This window comes from Periophthalmus magnuspinnatus, chromosome 20, assembly GCF_009829125.3.
Source record: "Periophthalmus magnuspinnatus isolate fPerMag1 chromosome 20, fPerMag1.2.pri, whole genome shotgun sequence".
In the NCBI taxonomy this organism is placed as follows: domain Eukaryota; kingdom Metazoa; phylum Chordata; class Actinopteri; order Gobiiformes; family Gobiidae; genus Periophthalmus; species Periophthalmus magnuspinnatus.
The window spans coordinates 14,537,374-14,559,036 of NC_047145.1; the positions used below are offsets into that span (position 1 = coordinate 14,537,374).

The 21,663-nt window shown below is 40.8% G+C and overlaps 1 protein-coding gene across 1 annotated transcript; it reads right to left on the reverse strand.

Annotated features, from left to right (window-relative positions):
- Positions 1–445: 445 nt before the first annotated feature.
- rbm33a (RNA binding motif protein 33a) lies at positions 446–20,565 on the reverse strand. Its single transcript, XM_055229930.1, is given in 21 exon segments — positions 446–3,939; positions 4,100–4,188; positions 4,398–4,577; positions 5,391–5,537; positions 6,943–7,536; positions 7,765–8,064; positions 8,222–8,428; positions 8,710–9,047; positions 9,337–9,457; positions 11,464–11,525; positions 11,672–11,954; positions 12,124–12,329; positions 12,427–12,445; positions 12,447–12,500; positions 12,502–12,597; positions 12,710–12,835; positions 15,300–15,525; positions 16,421–16,491; positions 16,839–16,890; positions 17,759–17,837; positions 20,397–20,565. Coding segments are annotated over 21 exon segments (3,318 nt in total). The 5' UTR covers positions 20,416–20,565; the 3' UTR covers positions 446–3,890.
- Positions 20,566–21,663: the final 1,098 nt, after the last annotated feature.

Sequence of the window (21,663 nt, forward strand, 5' to 3'; positions counted from 1 at the left end):
ACGTTTTTGTGAACACTGTTGCACAACATGAGCAGGCATTCCTGCTCCGTGCTTCAGTCGCCCACATTGTGGAGTTGTTGATACTGAGAGAGGTGGAAACTTGTGGAGGGACAAAGCGGCCCATCTCTGGCGGCGCTCTGACCTTGGGTCTGTGTCAGATACAAAAGCGTCCGCGCTGCGCAGCATTCCTCCGAGCAGGTAAACAGAGCAGCGCTAATCCCCATGGGGCCCAGTCTGCTGCAGCTCAACAACCGCTTTACAAATGTTGACATTTGCAAACACGAACCGTCTGGCATTCGGGGAAAACACTACTTTGTTTCTAGGAGAGTTGGAACAAACGTCAGCATAGCACACTTCAAAGACTGGCAGACTGGCCACGTCTCCCTACAGGCACAGCACAAGAATAGGTTTGGTAATAAGTAATCACTCGGAGCCTTCCAAACTTTTCATTATATTGAACTTTATTATGAACTGCATCATATATCAGTTCTTGTGTTGAAACAGACTTAGATGCCTTTATAAACAGTGCCATTTAAAAACTGTTAGCAGAAACTGTACAGGTTACAACAAATGTTTCATTTATTTCAGCATTCAAAACATAAAACTTTACATTACAGCGCTCACATGACCGAAAAGCTTGTCAGCTGGTTCATTTACACTCCAGGTTGGATTATCATTTTGAGCAGTATATCCTTTCTTGGTGAAACAGAAAAGAGATGAAGCAATGCCTTTTAGTGTGAATCCAACCCCAGTTTAAAGTCAGAAGTAGGGAAGGCAGTGAAAGCCCAGTGCTACAGGCCTGCCCTGTGACCCGATAGCCCAGTGGATGGAGGGTGTCCAGCTCTCTGGCAACTAACAAACAATGGAAATCCAGGTAGGCCTCCTGCTTAATACAAAAGTGTCAGGGTGCAGCAAAGATTAAACAAAACAGCACCCTCAAAAGGAAATGTGGCTCTCAACTGAGCAGTGAAATAATGGTTAAGTTCTGCTGCAAGACTCCAAGGTTCGCCGCTGCAAAATGCCTAGATTCATTAGTGAAAAAAAAGAGGAAAAAGGATCTGAGAGGTGGTTCAGATTGAGAAAAGTAGAATCTCTGTTGTCCGGTGTGGCCTGTAGTGATCAGAATTCTCTTTCAGACATTACAAATAAGCCCAACACAAATGCACACATGCATACAATGCAGCCAATAGTTAAATCCAGAAGTGCTATATGAAGGCATTAAAGACCATTAAATGCTCTTAATATATCCAGTCACCATTTCACTATAAAAAGAACACCCCCCTACATGTCCGCAAACATGTTTAAATATTAAGTAACATGTTAACATGTTTGCATGTATGCAAGTGCATTTGGTTTTCAATAAAAAAGGTCAAAAGCTGCTCCGGACCATGAGACCTACAGGAAATGAGAGGAGGTTATTGCAACAGCAGTCTTCCTCACAGGGGACCTGTTGACAAAAAGACTTTGATTAGAAGTTGATGTTTGGTCAAATTATACTGGGTATTATGAGAGTCGTCAGCATATAGCAAGTTTAGGCACAGTGTGAATTAAAAAAAAAAAAACGTGTAAAGTAAAAACATAGGTCTTAGTATAAGATACAAAGAGATTTCAATTTGAATCTGTTTTGATATTACAAGACCAGGGATCTCATTTATAAAACTTTGGACTAAAAGTGAATGTTTGGACAAAACGCATTCTTCAAACTGGCTCAGTGATATGAAAATGTCCTCTCTGAGCTCAGATATCCCTCTGTCTTGTCACTTAAGACCACAGATGCAGGCTTCAGTTTGTGGACCATTTCTACTTGAACACTTAATGTGAAAAGTCACATTCACAAGATTTTTGTACATGGCTTATAAATGAGACCTCAGATGTCTTTATATATTATATCAGGAAACCGGTACCTTTAAATCCATAGGATTTATCAGTACCCACCAACTAACAATGCACAGCATTAAAATATTGATACTTCAAAAGTACAAAAATGTGAAGACCAGAGCAAATCAAAATAAAAGTAATAAAACACAAAATAAGTTGGAACAAAAGTGTACAACATATAAAAACAAGTACAATGAGAAACACGTCTGGAATCCAAGTGTATCGAGGATTTGAAGCCAAAGACAGTCGTTCCAAAACGGGTTAGAACTGTGCTAAGGAAAATGTTATGACCTTTAACAGGTAAAATAGTTGTGCATGCTAATTTTTAAAAAGTCAAAAGGCCATAAGTCAAAATTTGACACTGACCAATGTAAGACAAAATAATGGCACAGGTTGTGGTGCAGGAAAAACACCAGTTTTGGAACAACAGAGTAGCATTTCCATTGAGAAGCCAACTAATATTTTTGTTGACAATTAAAATTTGGCAGATTGTTAAAATTTAAGTTTGTCAGATTTGTTCAAACCATAGGAATAGTCACAAATACCAGGTTGTCTAAGAATCAAAATTCAAAAAACGCAAGTGTGGATTGCAACGGTGGCTGCAGGAGCAGTTGACAAGACAACACAGCAGACATATTTGACCAAGATGGAACTGGCTTCATATACCTATATAATGGTATACTGGCCATGTTTTTATTTCCCTTCAACTTTAGAATTTCAACAAATTGTGCCCCAGAAATGTTATTATGGGTATATCTGAACACATCTTTACATAAAAAGTTAACCTGATACTACAGCAGTTCAAAAAACAAAATATAATCTGGTTTACTTATGAAAATGATTAATAAAAAGGGATAATGGCTGCCCCCTCAGTCTGCTAAATTTTAATGAATAATTGCCTTGAAGATAGTCTCTGATCTCTATATTAATAAACTTGAAGACATCATTTTACCATTATAACAGAATTAAAATATGCATCTTTGTTCAATTTCTCAGTTGATACACTTGTGTGTAAAACTTCATACACTGTAGTGTGCTGAACACTGAAGCAGCATCCGCAAAGTAATGGAAGCTGAAAATACAGCTGAGTTTGAAAATAAAAACTCAAAATGACTAAAAGAACACTTGCCAACCTACCCTATTAAAGCTCATTTACAATAATGGCAACATATAGAATAACCAATACTGTCTCAATGTGGACAATGTGAAACGCTGCCCTGCACTAATTAAAGCAAAAGCAATTATTAAATAGCCAACCATAAAATAATCCGATTATCCCGAAGCTCACAACCATTAACTCCTTCTCCTGCAAAGACGCCATAATCCAACAGCCAACTAAAATAGCAGACATTGTCTACAGCGCCACTGTAACAGTTAAAACATGGAAATAGAACCAACTGTCCCTACAAAAATGAACAACTTTAGATAGTACGTTATGTCAGTCAAGCAAGCATCATCAACACAGAAACGTCTTCACCAATTAATAATCCTTTTTACAGCGACCAGTCTTATTTTCCACTAGGTGGTGCCATCCACACACTAACTCCACGCTATCTAGACATGAAAGAGCCCACAAGTGACGAGGCAGTGCCACCTACTGTCAGAAAGATGTCAGCACTAAGAAAAGACTCAAACAAGTCCTACTCTACTAACGTGTGCCTAAACCCAACTCAGTGCAACAGTGGAGTTTCACATGTTTATTACCAGTGCAGGGGGAGCACCCATTATCCCACATGATGTCTTATTTAGTGTCCATTACTATGCAATAAGCAAACATGAGTGATTACAAAGGAGACTGCTGTCCAGTGTCTGAGCAGTGCTTGTAGTGGGCACAGTCTCAGAGGGATATACACACACATACACACACGTTTCTCCTTATCCCAAAGTATCTCATGTGTTGTGCAGAGGCTGAATAAAGCACAGGTCTCTCTCCCTCCCTCTCCTTCCTTCTGTCTTTGTACGGATGGCTCTGTCTTGAGGCAAGTGGAGGCAGGGCCTTGTCAAAGTGCTTCTCATCCATCGATCAGCGACACATCAATGTGGGACAAATCAATCATGTGCCTGTGTGGTAATTTGAATCATTACCTCCTCCAATCACTGTATCATTAAATTTCAAATTAACTATAGAAAACCAAACTGCGTTTCAGGCTAATGGGTAGTCAAACACCATTAACACCAATCTAAAATACATATAAAAAAGGGAATATGAAATATTGATTACCTATGAAAGCTGGTCTGAAAACTGGCAGCGTGCTGGGGACTGGAAAATTTTGCAATTGCTTTTCTGTGCTGAGGAATCATTTTGAACATCTGCAATAGAAAAATACAATTAGCAACAATTCACTTGCCATCCACAAGAGGGAGTGAGGGTGGTAAACACGTGCTTCTGCCTTCTCTACCAATCATAGGCAGAAGAGGGCACTATTGCATCACACAGGAATTTTAAATTGCGCTGCCCTGCCTATAATGAATACAACACAAGCTTCCAATGGTGTATGTGTAAGCCTAGCTGGCCTTACCTCGATGGGACCAATGGATTTGAGCAAATTCTTGAGCTGCAGTTCAGTTGTAGAGGAGGAGAGGCCCTCTATAGATACAGTGGATGGCCCTTTCTCTGCTGCTTTTTGGCTCTGCCTGGTGGGCAGGGGACGTCCCACACTGATCTGTCCTCGACCTCTGCCCCGGCCTGATACCACCACCTGCACAAGTCACACACAAGAGAAGCGAAGAGCGGTTAATGACAGAGGCAAGCCTTAGTGTGTTTACAATGTCTTTGTGAATCTGCTGTTATCTCAGTGTCAAACTCTGGCATGATTGACTCATCAGACGACTACACATCACTGTCAAACACATGTGGCATATCTTCATTTATGGTTGTGAGTGAGGGCTTTCTTCTTGAGCTGGAGACGAAGATGAGAAGGTGTTGGAGAGGAGGAGTAGTATGTGAGTGCTGTGGAGCGGGGAGCAGACATGGAAACTGCCTGGACCTGTCAGTGTCAGCAAGCAGCCTGGCAGTGACAGGGGCACATAGTGCACATGAGCCAGGGACCTGCTGTAGGCCCCTGTGTTACACCATTTTGAGCCCGTCAATAGTCCTGCAGCTGGTTAACTGTGCCGTCTTATTCCCTCAGAGTCTCATTCAGGACGTCTGCTTTTTGCCAGGGCAGTGGTTCTACCACAACATGCAGAGATTTTAAAAGCCACCACAAAATATATCCCTGTATTAAACACATTACAGTACAGAATAATCAGTGCCTTTAAAGTAGTAGTAGGTGAGAGCACTGAGACTCTTCTGAGATGGCAGATGTTTTAATCCTTTTCTTTGCCTTGTAGACAAAAAAAAACATGCACTCGCAGGACCAGGTCAGAGCATACAACAGGCAAAGTTACGCGGTACAAAAGTGCAGCTCTGGACCTCACTGTGAGAGGCACTCCCCACATGTTTGCTTAGTCTGGGTTATGCCACTATTGGACTGATGATGTTGGATAGTGGACATGGACAGTCGACATACCCGGTTCTGCTGCTGTGGTACATTTGATCCCTGCTGCTGAAGTGTTGCCACGGTGACCTTTCGCTGCATGCCCAAGTTGTGTGAAGACACTGACTGGATGCCTTCTTCCTTCAAGGGGACACCTGTGATTGCTGAACCCTTTTCACCCTGAAAATGATTAAAACCAGTCATTCAAAAGTGAACCTTGTGTGTACAGACACCACAAACCATGCCCACTTAACAGACAACAGTGGAAAAAAAAAAAATCACGATGAACAAATCAGGCCGAAATCTAGTGTGCTGCAGCTGAATTCCCGTGTGTCAGAGTGTGGAGAATAAAGATCAGCCCAACAAGGTGATGGTCTCATTATCAAATAGAGTCACAGCTTCGGTCTGTGACATGTGGAAGAAATTGAAGGTCGTCTGTGGCCCAACTCTGCTGAGAGATGTGACAGATCGATAGAGGGAAGAAAGGAGGCCATATCTGCGGCCTGTCCCAGCTGAGAGCAAATGGATTAATCCCTCCTATAGAAATCAGCAGGCTGATTGTGCCCATCACATGCTAAGCTGCATTACACCGGAGCGACAGCAGCTCCATGTGTCCCCCATCCCCCAACTCCTCCCCCGGCAGCTTTTGTGTCTCGCACTGCTTTGTATTATCCACACTGAAAATATCATTTGCCTCTTATCAGGGTTTCTAAGCTATCCAAATCCTTCAACATGGTAACTCTGGTGAACAGGTATTACACTTGCCCCTCCCAGAGAAAAAAAGCTTCATTACAAACTATCTGGATTGGCTTGATATTTGGCTTCACTTTGGAAAGAGTCTTACTATAGATATTTCAGTATAAGAACAATAAGATAAAAATATCAGGCTTTTGTCAAAGACAACAAGACAACAGAGGAACAAAAGCCGCTGCAAAATCCTGTCAACATAGTGGCTTTCAAATAGTGTGTACTACTTCAAGTATTTCACTAAAGCTGAATCAAATGGCATATAAAAAGACTGGTAATACAATATTGAGTCAGACTAGACCTTTACCTGTACAATATGAAAGACAGGAGGAGTATTTAAAACACCATCAAATCTCATTTACCAATTTCAAGTAGTGTCTAAACTACTACTAGATGTCATGTCTGATGGTGGTGCTCTGGACAGGGTATAACAATATCTCCTGCCCTTAAAAGAGGATATCAACCTTTAAGAGAAGTGATGAGGTGTCCTCTGCTTCACAGATAAATGTCACATGGCCTTCTAAAATGCCTACAGCCGTTCAGTCTGGTAAGGGTATAAGGCATATGGCTTAAATATCAGTCCTCAAAGCTTAAGGCAAGATCTCCTTAACAAATCAATTTCACCAAAAAGACACAGACATCAGAGTGTCATTCCCATAGGTTACACATCTTTTAGATAGATACCAAATAGGAAATGGTAGTGGCTGACTGGCATTTGAAACTATCTTGATTTCAAAAGTGCCATTTGTTATGAAGGCAAAATGAGTGGTAAAAGATCAAATAAATGTCAGATTGAAAAAACAAAACCACTTGTTCAATAAGAGAGAGAACTGCTTACAACTCCTGAAAGTTTGATGAGTCGGACTTTCTGAGGAACGGGGACCGCCTCAGTGGTGGTGGCGGCTCGCTGCATCACTGTGCGTTTGGCTCCTGGCCGTGGGGCTGACGGCTGCACTGAGGATGGAGCTGCTCTCACTGGGTTCTGAGGGGCAGCGCTCCTTCTTTGCTGCAGCACCACCGGAGGAGTCTGTAGCTGCTCTGAGCTGATGCCAGTCTGTGGGTGCTGGTTTGTGCCCATTACCATAGGCCCCCGTGTCCAGACAGGAGGATTGGCCTTAGGGGTTTTGGAGGAGCCGTTAGAAGAGAATGGGGCTCCCTGATTGGTTGGCTGTTGCCTCGGTGGCATGGGTTTTTGCTGAGGAGGCTGTTGTACTGGTGGATGTGGTTGTGAGGGGGGATTCTGAGGAGGAGGAGCTGTCCCTTGGTTCTGACTTTGAGGATTTGAATTAAGTCGGTCCAGTAGTTCCTTCTTTCGGACTCCAGCTTGCATTTGTCGCCTCATCTCCTTTCTCTTTAAGATCTCCTCACGCAAGCGCTTCTGCTCCTCGATCTTCAGACGGTACTGTCGCGTTTCCTCATCTTCCTCAACGTTCTATGGCACAAAACAAACCCAAGAGGTTAGTTTGTCTAAAGTTACACCACATCTGTATTTTTTTTTCATTATCAACTCAAACTATTCAGGATTTGGTTTTGTGTTTTAGCAGGAGAGGCTTAGCTGCCTCCAAAATATGGCCTGTTATTGAGTCAAAAATACAAATACAAACAAATTTCTATTGATCTGACACAGGTAGAACAGAAATAGAAGATGTGAAAAGTTCACCTGTGTCCCTGTGTCAGGGTGAGTGTTGGATTCCTGGTGGACTTGGGTCCGACATGGACCTCCGGGCTGTGACGCACCCCTGGCACGGGCAGAAGCTTGTCCTCGGCCCCTGCCACTGTTCAATGGTTGAGAGTTCTGGCCCAGGCGCAGCCCCACTGCTGCTCTGGCGGTGGGGTTAGCATTAGCAGCTGTAGCAGGGCATGTACTGTTCATGTTTGTGTTGCCAGAAGCCACTGGGACCTCTCGAAGATTGCTGTTCCGCTGTGGTAGATTCTGCACTTGTTTAGGAGTCGGGGTAGTCTAAACAAAGGTGAAAAGTCAAGTTAGTCATTTTACAAGATACAGTACCAATATATTTATGTGTTTTTAATGAGCAACAGGCTGCTCCACATTTCCAGTTTTAGTACACATATGGATTTATGTAGAGAAGGCATTGATTTATAATTGAACGACTCACCATTCTTTGCCTGTTTGCCATATTGCGCAGCTGGGGGTTCTGGGAGCGGGGAGTGGACTGCCTGGGGCTACCGTGCGCCTGCTGTGGATGGAAGGAGTTCTGGCCAGAGTGCATCATGGGACGAGGCTCATTTGGAGGTTGCTGATGATGGTGCTGCTGTGCATGTGCTGCATGCGGAGGATGGCCTAAGTCCTGAGGATGAGGAGGCTGATGGAATAGGCACAAGATTAATTTTGTCCATTTCCAACAAAGCATGTGTGACAATGATTGGTTTGTGCATTTTCATAAACAACTATAACATAGTTTTGGCTGTGCAAACACTAGAGGGAGCTATTGTCCATGTCTCTTTTCATATGAGATGTATTTGAGCTAAAAATTAAAAAGGTATGCTACTCTGCCTCTGTTTGCATCAAATGTTAGAAGTAGCCAAACAATGGAAATTCAACATCAATCATGTATTTTAAAAACCCACTTACTCTTAGTCGTACCTGCATCCTATATGGGACTTGGAGGTTAAAATGGTTGCGTGGCTGTCCAAACGGTTGACGAGGGCCCATGAATTGTCTGGGCTGGTTGGGGGGGCCTCCTTGGGTCAGGCCCATCATTCCTTGTACATGGTTAGCAGGGAGGCCAGGTCTAGGGGGCTCCCTCTGGAACAGTCCGAGTGGGCCATGGCCTGGCTGGTTAAAGGCTGGTCCTGGTGGGCCAAAGCCCATGTGCCCTGGACCAGGCAGCTGAGGCGGGTGGAGGTTAGGGTTCATCAGAGGGCTGGGGCCATGGTGCTCAAACATGGGCTGCCCCGGAAAAGGTGCAGAGTCTGCATGTTCTGTACAAGACAAAACGTGTGGTTAAATCTATTTTCGGGCTTCGAAGTGCCATGACAAAGCCAAGAAAAAAACAGTTTTCAAATCTGAAGCGGTGTTTGAAATGCAACTTTTAGGGCTTATTCAGTCTCTCATATAGACACATGCATTTAACATGAGCATTGCTAATAGAGCAGCACCAGAAGGCTAGCAGCATACCCTGTAGGTATAATGCCAGAGGAAATGTCAAATAGAGTTAAATATGCTAAGAAAGGCTTGCTTGTCTTGTCAAGCCATGTAAGCAGGACTTGCCTCCCATAAAGAGGGGCTCTCGGTCCTGTGGCCCCAGAGGTGGCTGACTCCTGTAGGGTTCCATGTGAGGAGGAGGCCGCTGGGGTGCACCAAAACTGTGCTGCTGGAAATCACCTTGTCCCTGGAAAAACAAACAAACTGTTCATGAATTATTTGTCACACAAGGAGCAAAAGAACCTCAAAGAAATTAAGAAAATAAAAAGAGAAATGTGCCAACTGCAGGAAGCATTGTAGTGGGCAACAGAAGCGCAATGGTCATTAAAAAGACACAGAGTTGTACATTAGCATAATAATATAAAAGAAATGAAGGGAATGTAAAATGGACTCTTGAAGTTATGCCTCGAACAAGGTGCAGGTATATGAGACGGCAGAAGGAGATCTCATATTTGATTTAGGGGGTTCACATCTTCCACAGCGTTTTACTCTTTAGGTGCTAGTACCTGCATGCGTCTTTCAAGGAAAGCAAGATAACTCTTAATCCTTCATTGGACTCAAATCCCTTTCATACGCATTACCTTTTTATTTTAAACATGTCTGATGAAAAATTAACCTGCTATTCAACATGTGGCACTTCCACAAATGGGCTTCTTGTCTCCTCCAAGCCTATTGTAAATTACTTAAGATGCTATCACGCCTTAATCCATCTTTATTCCACTGCAGCGTGCTGGTATTTAGAGAGAAGAGGCATTAAAGAAAAGGTAGAGGCACATCAAAACTTGCTTAATAGAAAGTTAATCAACAGAGCTTAGAGAGACACAGGATTGTTATTAAGCCACTGTCATTCGGTTTTAAAAGGTCAAATGAGCAGGTAGGCACAAAGGGACTCTGGTGTCTAATACCTATCAAATAGCACTACTCATCCGCCATCTAATCCTCCATAAACAGGCTGCAGGCTGAAAAAGGGGCAAGGGCACTTCTCACTATTCAAATGATAACATACTAATAAGACAAAAAAGAGACAGTTCAAACATTGTATTTGAATAATAGACCTCTATCAAATAAATCTTATCATCTAAATGTTAATTTGGTAATATTTATCCAAATGTAACAATATAGAGTCATGTGGGTCAAACAGTATAATTTCAGTTATTAAAAATACAGAGATTAATATTTAAAAAAGCAGGCTTCACAGGCAAAAAAATTATGCAGTATACTTCAGGCTATGACCCCCATTAGGCCAGCCCTTTAACAATTAACTGTGATGGGATGATAATGTATGATAATCACTAGTAATCAGGTGCCCAGTGGTAAATGGGATGTTGCCGGTTGGAAAGTCACCTGCATTTCAAATGGTGTCCTTGGCAACCACACACTAAACACGACTGACAGCTGGAGAATCTGACATTATGCTGTTCATCAGCGTAGTGGTGCAAGTAGCCATCATGGCCCGCTGTATGGATAACACTGTATTGTACCTCTACAGAGCATATCTAGAACATATATTTTACAGTAAAACTTAACTGAATAATGACGGATGGTCAGTTCATTTGCATGTTTCATGAAAAAAGGAATAAAATATTTTCTTTAGATTTGGTCTGTCACTACAGGCTAATGTCTGGGCTTCATTTTGAAGAAAGGGGTGGTTACATAACCATATTAGTTATTAGTGGATCATTATTGTATGGCAGTTCTTCTACTTCATTCTTTGCAAGTAAAATAAAATATCACTAACCAGTTTCTTTCATAAACTTGGCTTAGAAAAATAGAGCACAAGGCATAAAGCTCACACCACCTCTGCAGACCCTCATGTTTCTTAAATTCACCATTTAGACTACACGCCTCTGGGACACAAACTTGTGGAAAGTGAATTTTATGGCCAGTATATTCTGCTTTCACAATTCTATTATGTGCCAGGCTCGACAGTCTGAACCTCAGCCCATCCATGAAAAGTTGTTAACCGAGTCGTGCCACTGCTTCCCTGACCTCCACAAGTATATTGCCTAAAGCCCCTATCACACATTTACAGCGGTGCAGCCAGACATGTATCAATGTTTAGAAATGTACTTTGAGAATTTGGCTTGGGTGGGCCGTCTAATTGCGCCAATGATATTGCCCTTGTATAAAAGGATGTTAAATGTGTGAAGGAGGAGCGAGAGTGAGGGGGGTAGAGGAGCAGCTGCTACTCACAGGGAACCTCGGAGGACCCACAGCAGGTCTAGGCTGGCTCTGAGCAGGAGGCATCAAGGGCACTGCAATGAGAGAGGGGGAGGGGAAAAGCCAGAAAGACCATTCCACACTGGTAAATACAGTCCTACTAACCAGTCACAGAAAAATATAATGTTTTTACATGCATTTTTTAATGAAATGCCATAATGGCATATTCTAGTGAGCCTACCTTGCACAGGTGTCGAGGGGCCTCTAAAATGAGGGTTAATGTGGATGTTTTTGGCTGGGGAGGGGAGGTTGTGGTGGGAGTGCTGGGGAAAGCCAGGAGGAGACGGGCTCATCATTCGAGGTGGTGGCTCCATTTGGGAGTGCATTGGTGGAGAGCGATGAGCCATGTGTGGAGGCATGAGCGGCTGGAGGGGCTGCTGGACCAGCGGGCGCCCTGGCTCTGAGAAGGGAGGAGGTCCTCGTGGGCGGGAGTGGTGCTGCTGATGGGGGGGCAATCTGGATCCCTGGTGTTAATTAAAAAAAATAAAAGAGATGGGGAGAATGAAAACACATACACGCACATATATACATGTATACATATATACACACACACATGCATATATACATATTTACATACATACATATACAGGTCAAGGTTATTATATACAGGATTGGATTTTGCTTAAAGTTTACCTGCATGTTCATGTTGCCCATAAAATGGTATCTGGGCTCATTCATTCTTCTTCTGTTTCCTCTCATGTCCGGTGGCCCGTATCCCAACATACCCCCTCGTCCTCGGCCTCCTCTTCCTCCTCTCCCTCTGCCATAACGGCTTTGCCTTTTTTTCTCTTCTTGTTCCTCAAATTCTTTTAGATCAGCTTTGGCCTTTTCCGACAGTTCTGAAAGAAAAGTGAAAATGTGCACAGAAAATGTGAGTAAATATAATACTATGTGACAAAGTAAAATATTATATGAATTTAAAAAAGATTTACATACCGAGGGTTTCAGGAATGTTGCCTGCGTTTTCTTCCGGCATCAGCCAAGCGCACCACCACACCTTCCTTTCTCTCAGGACTTGAACCTCAAACGCCCAGATTCTTCATCCTCCTCATCCTCCTCTTCAGACTCCTCTCGAGATTCTTCTTCCAGTACAGCTTCACTTTCAACCTAAGGACAGCATAAGACAGACAATTAGGAAAAGCTTGTGGCAGCAACTCAGCAGCAAAAGAATTCTTGGGGACCTTTTGCACATTTTTGCTTTACTTTCAAGTGTCATTACCTGTGAGCTCTCAGCAGTGGAAGACACCTCATCCTCTACAAACTCCTCTTCTTCTGGGACTTTTGAGACTTGGTCATGGTGCTCATCCAATGTTTTTTTGTTATATGATGTTGTGTACTCATCATCCTTAATAAGATAATAAATTGGTTTTATTTTTTGTATTACTGTTAATAATAATATCATCATCATTATTAATATTATCTACCATATTTTCCAGACTATAAGTCGCTCCGGAGTATAAGTCACCAGCCAAAAAAAAAAAAACGCATAATAATGAAGAAAAAAAAACATGCAAGTCACAAAGGACTATAAGCATTTTTTGGGAAAATTTCACAAAATACGAGACCAAAAACAGACAATTTATCTTTAAATGGAAGTTATAATAATAACAATAAAATGAAGAACAGGCTGAATAGCAGTAAAGCACGCTAACATAACACATTAATATTTATTCAGCAACATGAACCATAGACAGTGAAATTAATATGTGTCTGTAATATGTGTCTTAACTAACAAGTTTACTCTTGATCTCACTCCAAATTGTTAAATCCAATGAATTCTTCATCCTTGGTGTCGCTTCTGAACAGAAGTAGATGAAGCCCCACTTCCGCGTGGCTGTTATACTGGTACTAAAGCCTAGAATGTCCTCATGCGGTTGTCAGTGTGACAATAGTGTAGATGTGAAATGATATATTTTAATAATTTCACATGTAAGTCGCATCTGAGTGTAAGTCGCACCCCTGGCTAAACTATGGAAAAAAAGTGTGACTTATAATCCAGAAAATACGGTAAGCGGAAAACAAACTTAATACAAATGACATGTACTGCAATAAATGACATAACGCTACTTGGAGAGATGGAAACATGTCAAAAACTCAATTATTCACAATTACTGACACCGTGAAAACCACCACTACTATTCCTCCAGATTCTTAAAATCAAAAAGCCCCTCGGTTAGATGTACTGTTTAAGAAATGTCAATTCAATCTACAATCAACTTTACTTCTAAAATGGTCACAATATTAAGATTTGGGACTTTGCAAGTATGACCTTAATAATCACGATTATTGATAAACCAAATAATCTTGACACATCCCTGTGTTTATATGCCATAAATTCCCCTTGAGTAATCCAGAAATAAAAAACAGTTTTGAACAGTGCAAAAATAATATTGTATATTTAATTTGTATAAATTAATAAATCCCAAAAAGAAAACATTACAACGTTATGAGAAGGATTTTGGGGAGGCACCCCGTACACAAATTACCATAACAGTGGGAGCAAAGGCTTCATTACTATTCCTGACAGCATTTGAAATTCAATGAGATGTAAATGTTTGACATGATATACAGAAATGCAAGCAGATAAAAACACTTCTTCCCGGTTCAGTGATGGTGAAAATATCATTGACTAACTCGATGCAGATCACCCTTTCACTAGTAGCCACGGTGAAAATTCACCCCACCATGCCAAAAACATCAGATGCAATTGTGGATTCACAAATAATTTTACAGAATATGAAATTTGTTCATGTTGTTAATTACACAAAATCTGCCACTGCAGCTACACAGTGATGAAAGATGCACAAATAATAAACTGTAAATTGTTGCATAGTTAAGGTCAGAGTGTGGGTCGCACCCCAGTGTTTGATGCTGTGCTTCATTAACCTGCCAAAGCGCTGTCTATGAAAGCACAGGAGAAAAGCCGCTGGATGGACAGGACGTCCCCAGGGAACACAGCAGCCTAATCCTTTAAACTGTTCTGTTGTAGTAAATGAAAACCCGACTGAGAAAATGTCAAGACTGGGTCATCCTACTGACCTTATAATCATTTATGTGAATAAGTCTTGCACATTTAAACTGCAGACTGTCCTGTAGCTTCAATGAAATGCGTTGTTGTAACGTGCACGAAGGTCACTCCCTTATTCAACACCTGTCTTTATTTGGAAAAAAGGAGGCAGCCCAATACATCTTTGTCAGGTGCCAAACAGCGTCCCACTAAAAGGCCTGTACCCAACATTTGCACATGGATCTGCCCTTATCTCTGATCCTCTTGGTCGGGTTGAGAGGAAAGAGACAAATAAAGGGAAACTCACATCAATCATTAGAAAACTGCATGGAGTGTCCTCAGGAAGGTCAATAATCTTTTCACCTGCACAAGACTTTATCAGATCCAGTCTAAAGCCGCAGATAAAAGCCCCCCACATTAACCTCCTTCGATTGGCAGCACATCTCCCACATAAAGCAGCTCCCACTCCCCCAATGATACAGAGCCAAGGTCACAAAAGGCACAGCGCTGTGGAGGCGACACTTTATGGCAAAGAAGCTGTCAACATAAACTTTGTCAGCAAGATGGAGAAATTAAGTGGCAGGGAGTGATAATGAATCTAATCCTTCCCTAGCCCAAAATGCCAACCTACATCTCCTTCTACTGAATAGATTTTCAATGCTTGCTGTCCTCTCAGCGAGACAAGAGAGGTGACATTATCTTTTGGATACAAAGGAGATGGACAGAAAGGGGAAGGGGACGACGTGTGTTTGTGTGTGCAGGAGCAGACATCCAATACAAGAAAGCCAAGATGAGCACTCACTTGAAATTCCCCGTCTAGAGGCTCATTGATTTCGAGGTCTAACACTTCATCCTGGTAGCCATCATCCCCTTCGGCTGGCTCTCCACTGTAGTCCATTTGGTCTGCATTGTGGTCCTGGCTGTAGTCCTCAGTATACTCTGCTTCGCCCTCATAGCCCGGAGCGCCCAGGGTCACCATGTCATCTGTGTAGTCCTCTTCCTCCTGCTGGCCATAGGATGTGCCCATGCTGCAGGGGGCATTTACAGTCAAACCCTGACCACTCAAATAAACAACTACACTTTTACTTATTATTTACTTACACCCTTTTCAAGAGCATGTAGCTTAAATGCTTACTTTTAAAAATGGTACCACACTCCCAACTTAGCTGGGGTTGCCTTAACCTCCTAGGACCTGGCGTCCACATGTGTGGACAGCATTTTGGGTTGTCTAGGCCACAATGCAATTTTTTAGAAGAAAAACAGCATAAAAGAAGAGCAACAATGCAAAAAAATTTCAATTTTGAATATGTTCTATCAAAATGATTATAACATAGAACAAAAGTCCTCATATGTGGACATATTTTTTCTCAGAAACTACATAATGTAAAAAGATAATTCTTTGTTATTTGGGCTGACTGGGACCTGATGAATGTAAAAACAAAGAGTAATTAATAAAGCATGCCATGCAAGAGCTCGGGTCTTAGGAGGTTAAGCTGCATTTTGAGAACATATACACAAGTTTTAGGTATACATTCTCTTGTCTATATAGACAAACCATGTCGCTTTGCGACTGAAATGTGAAGGTTCAGAACTTTCAGAGTTACAACTAGTGGAAACCTGCATTAGCACTAATTAATGATTGGCTGCAGGTGCTGGAGAACGGAGTTATAGGTTCATTTCCACCTGTTTTTTTAGTCACTGGAAGCCCCAAGTGAGGTGTAGCTTATTCTTCTTTCCAAGTGGATAATCACCTTGAGAACCAATGCTCAAAGTCTAAACAGAAACTTCATATCTTGTCAGTAAATCACTGATTTGAACATATTAACTAGATGGGTAATGTTTATGAAATATTAAATCAAATCAAACACCCACCACCTTAAACTGAAGTCAAGTTTAACACTATTTAAATCATGTTCACTGTACCTGATATTTTGGTCTTCATCATCACTTTGCAAAAGGTCATCATTAAGCTCCTCATCGGACATTTCAGATGGCTGAAAAAATGACAAAGAATATTGTAGCTTTGCACAGTACATGTTAACATACTTCCATTTGTAAACTTGTGCTCAATCAGTGCACGGTGTGGGGGCAGGGTGCACCTCCAAACCCAATGGAAATCTAATTCCCATGTGGTGAAGGCAATCTGGGCAGGTCAACAAAGCTCTTTTTTTGTCCAGTGTACTTCCTCCTGGTCCACATCAACATTTGCCCCTGTGGAGGAGCCACCTGCCACTGATCTCCCCCGTTTCACCACATTTTCAACACTCTTTCCACAATAACAACAGTGCAAACAGAATGGGAGTTTAGAGGAAATCACAAATTATGGGTACACTACACATACCTTTTTACTTGATGTCCATCCATCATCACCAAGCAATTCCTCCTCCAAATCACTGAAACAGAGTCACTTCATTATGAGCGTTATATTTTTTGTAAACAAACAACTGTTCATTATTATGCAATGCACATTTTAACCACACCCAACGCAATGCTTAGGTCACGATAATTACTATATCAAGTTTATCATTCAATATGGTAGATGGAACAATAATTTTTGGAGGTTAATATTTATTGTAGGGACTTTTACTTTGTGCCAGTGAGAAATTTTTGGTTATTTTTCTATACTACGATTGGGTTTGAGCTGTGGAGGGTTCAAACTTCGATGACTCATCAAGTTTTGGGGGCATAATCCTGCTGTGTCAGTGGCATAAATTTGTTTCAAAGTTATCATATATCGTCAGTATTTTCTGCAGCAATATATCACACCTCAAATTTTGTTATCGTGACAGGTCTAACAATGACAAGAGACCAATATTCTAATTAGGGATGGAACAATAACCAGTTGTAAGTTATAATGCCACAGTATCAATACTATGGCAGAGGATAGTTCTCCTTCTCATTTATTTCACCATTTCTGTGGAAAAAGCATTGACTTCTCACACACTTCAGTCATATTTCAATATGAATAGATTATTTTAGCTCATAATATACCCCTATCTTGTCACAAATAATGTAAATAACCAAGAAGGGATAGTCTGAGATCCATTTCCATTCATGTATACCCATCTCAGGTGACATAACCACTGTAGACTACTTGTTTTACTTTTCCCTTGACAATAGTTCTTTGTTTCCATAAATCTGTGCACAACAAAGTATGCCAAAAAATGCATTTATGATTTTCTTTGCGCCAGATCAGGATTTCTGTTACACAGTTAATGGCCATATAGTTTTGTTGTACTTCTGTTAGAACTGAAGCCATACCTTTCAATATCATCATCTTCACCTCTTCGTCTGCGTGAGCGCTCAGCACCTGGTTTGTCATACTCATCAAAGTCAAACTCTGTCAAACAAACAAAATCATGTACATTTCATAAAACACTGCACAAGTATTTCAAATTAAACAAAAACAAAATGAAACATTTGTTTTCAATGGACATTTTACCAGTAGTATGAGCATTTTGAAAGTTTTCTGGTCCCCCCTCTTTCCTCCATCATGAAATTATTCAATTACAGACAAAAACAGAGGTTTTTGAGACAGCTCAAAAAAATGCAATCTTAACAAGGTTTCAATTGAAATTATTAAATCAAAATTAAATAATAATGATAATTATAGTAATTATAGATTTTTAACAAGAAAGTACTTTTTTGGTCATCTTTTTCTGCATTTACTTGATTTCTCTGCATCTGTATGCCACATTTTCATGTCTGTATATAATAGATAGTTTTTGGCTGATGTGAGATGCTTTATGACTTGGAAATGTGATAAACCACCGTACTTCTGACAGTGGCAACTAATGTTATATTACAAGATCAAGTGGGCATTTGGTGAAAAATTACTTTCTGTTTATATCTGCTTTTTGATGTCTTGTTTTTGCCCAAGTGTGCACTCACTTGTCCAAACATCTTGTTTGTTTTAACCACTGCATGCCTAAGGATTTGGGAACCATATTACATTGGCCCCCTCTGGGTCTGGGAGGTAGTACCCCCAAGGGTCAGCTTTGGACCCCTCTATCAGGGCGGTATGGTTCACTTTAGACAGTGGAGAATAGGGCTGGGTGATATGGGTGAAAAAAATGTAACACAATTTTTTCCCTCATATTGATTGAGCTTTATTTTCAATTTGGTTTTATTCAGTCTCTTCAAAGTCATAATTGTTTTTCATATTGATTTCATTAATATAAATATAGGCTTTTTAGTCTATGCAATTTAACACAAAAAAACATTCAAATGTCTTACTCCAAAGTCTGTACTCTGCTCCAAAACACATGCAACAGGATTGGCTGTGGACGTCTCGATTCAAAAACCAACCATACGATTAGATATGACTGATTCACAATCTCTCAATCATTTCAATTAATTGCCCAGCCCTAGTGGAGACACTTGCGGGCAGTTCTGATCCACTCCAAAGTGAACCAATGGAAATGAGGCTATTGGAAGCTAGTATCCCCAAGGTGCACTTCGGACCCCTCAAACTGGTCGATTCAATTCACTTAACCCTATGGAGGCGGATGCTATCGTCACCAATAGAGCGTGGTTGCGGACTTTCCATTACCGTAACTCTGCAACCAATTGTGCCATCATGTAAATTTAAATGGCATCTCAAAGATGCCCCTGTTGTCCCTCGAAGATGACGAATGAGGGCACAGGTGCCACTGGGATTTTCCCAGTCACTTATTCAATGCGTCAAAGAAAAAATACAGACGGATATGTAAAATAGAGGTAGTTGTGTGAAAAAATGCAGTACCTTCTAATACTTCCTTTAACATGATTCTTATGGCTAAAAAAATAATAAAAGTCTAGGCGAGCTATACTGGTCTATAATGTGCTCAGTCCTCAAAGGGTTAAGAAAATGGAAATTCTTTTAGACGATACCGATCTGCTCCAACGCAAAGAAATTGAAAGATGGCTTTACCTGTAACTTGGCCTTGTAGCGCCACCTGCTTGTCTGGAGATAGACGAGTTTAACGCCATATTACTGTGGAATGTATTTATTTGATAATATATATAATTATATATATATGATATTTATAATGAATGTATTTTATTTGTATTTATTCAGTGTGTTTATGTTGCACTTTTTCACCGAATCAAGTTCCTAGTTTGTGAACTGTGTTCACAGACTATGGCAATAAAAGTCTTCTGATTCTGATGATTCTGAATATGTCCAGCGAAGCAATCGCGTCTTCTTGGAGACAAGCAGGTGGCGCACCCTCCACCAGAAAAAGTTATAACATAATGCATCTTTAATGAGTATTTCAAGTACATATAAATGAGCATTAAAATCTCGTAACTCACAAGAGACAATGCAAAATACTGTATCAAATGTACTGCAGACAATTGAACTGGTGACACCTGTCAAACACTTAACAACCATACCGTTTATGTCCGTATACCAGATCAGACTACTGTAAGCCTTGTTGTGTCTTTAGCCTTTTACGAGGTAATCTAACAAAGCCCATCGCCATTACAAAGTATGGATTTACAATGTGCAAATTAATTCAAATTACGTAAATGTTTACATTCTCAAACAACGCAATCTCTGAACACACAGTATGAATGATTATGAAGCTACTAACGTTACGTTAAGTGTAATCAGGCTACAGTGATGACAAAAATATGCACAGTCCGCACAACCACAGCTGGCTACTTAGCATCATAGTTAGCATTAGCTAACAGGCCTTTGCAGCGACACCACGCACTCGCACTGTAGCGCATATTATACACATGTACATTCTCGCCATTGTGTTTTCGAATGTGTGTCCTCAGAAAGAGAACTGTGCCAACTTCCGAAAACAAATGTTTTACACTGGTTTGAGCAGCAGCGGCTCGGAGCTAGCACCCACGCTAGCCCAGCCTAACCGCAGCCGCCGTCGACTTAAAGCTTGGCGCATTCTCTTACCTGCGTCGTTGACTGACATGGTGCGATGCAAGTCTCACTTGGAGCTGACTACAAATTTGGAGAGTTCATTCAACGTTTAATATTTTGACATGATACATCCAAACAAACGGAATAGCTTCCTCTGCGCGATAACAACAAAGTCTATCCACAGAAGCACAAACATGGCAGAGCTGTGGTGATGCATTATGGGTGGAAAAGCAGCTCCCCCTCTGGTCTACTGCACCCATGAGCGCACCCATAAACGCACCGTGCACCGTGGAGGCTGGAGCGTTAGGGTTGGCCCTCATAACAAACCACGGCCAGGTCAGGAGTAAGATTGTGGATTCATGATTTTAATAGTATACCACTAAACTAAATGTGAGGTAGGTAGTGCATTACAACACAGTGGTGTTTTATACTGTTGGAATGGGGTTTGGCAGTGCTGAGATCTGCAGTCTGTGATTTAGTTTGTAGGCTACAGGTTGTTCACTGACATGAACATTTTATAATGTAGGGCAGGTGAAAATTAGCATATGATGCCAATGTAAAGGATGGAACAAAAACTATAGCCTGCCCTACATAGCTGCATTTATATAAAGGATATTAATAAAGGATAAACAACAAAAATAAACATTGTGAGGGACATATTAAGTTGAAAATAAAAACAAGTTACAATGGGTGTACATGTTAGCATTTTGTATTTTTTTCTTATTGCTGGTAATTTGCCTTGCAGATTAAAAGTCATTAGTCCCAGCTGACAAAAATCATATTGAATTTTATTGGCAGTTTCATAAAACCTTAAAAAGCACATCAAATAAAATTTGCAATTATTACGAGGAAAAAAAAACACCCGTCACTCACTCAAAACTATGATGACCCTTCAGTGTGTGGATCTGTCGTGATAGCAATTTTCACAGTACAAAATACTACAGAAAATGTTATAATAAACTGGGAAATTGAAACTACTTAATACCACTAACACAATAGCTCTAAAGCTAAATTCTGAATGAAGAACATAATGTTTCTTCTTATTATTATTATTATTACTATTATTATTAAACAATAAAACACCTATAGTAATTATTGCGATAGGTCTACAGTGTATTTGATGTATTCACTAGCATCTGCACCTGAAGTTGTTCCACAGTTACACGACTCTTTTTAATATTGTTTTGGCTAATTCATCTCTATCAGCATTTTTTAAGCTTTCAAACTAATGATCTCATTTGTAGCCAGTATTAGGTTAATAATTGTGTTACTATGCCTGTAAATTATAAACTGTTTCATA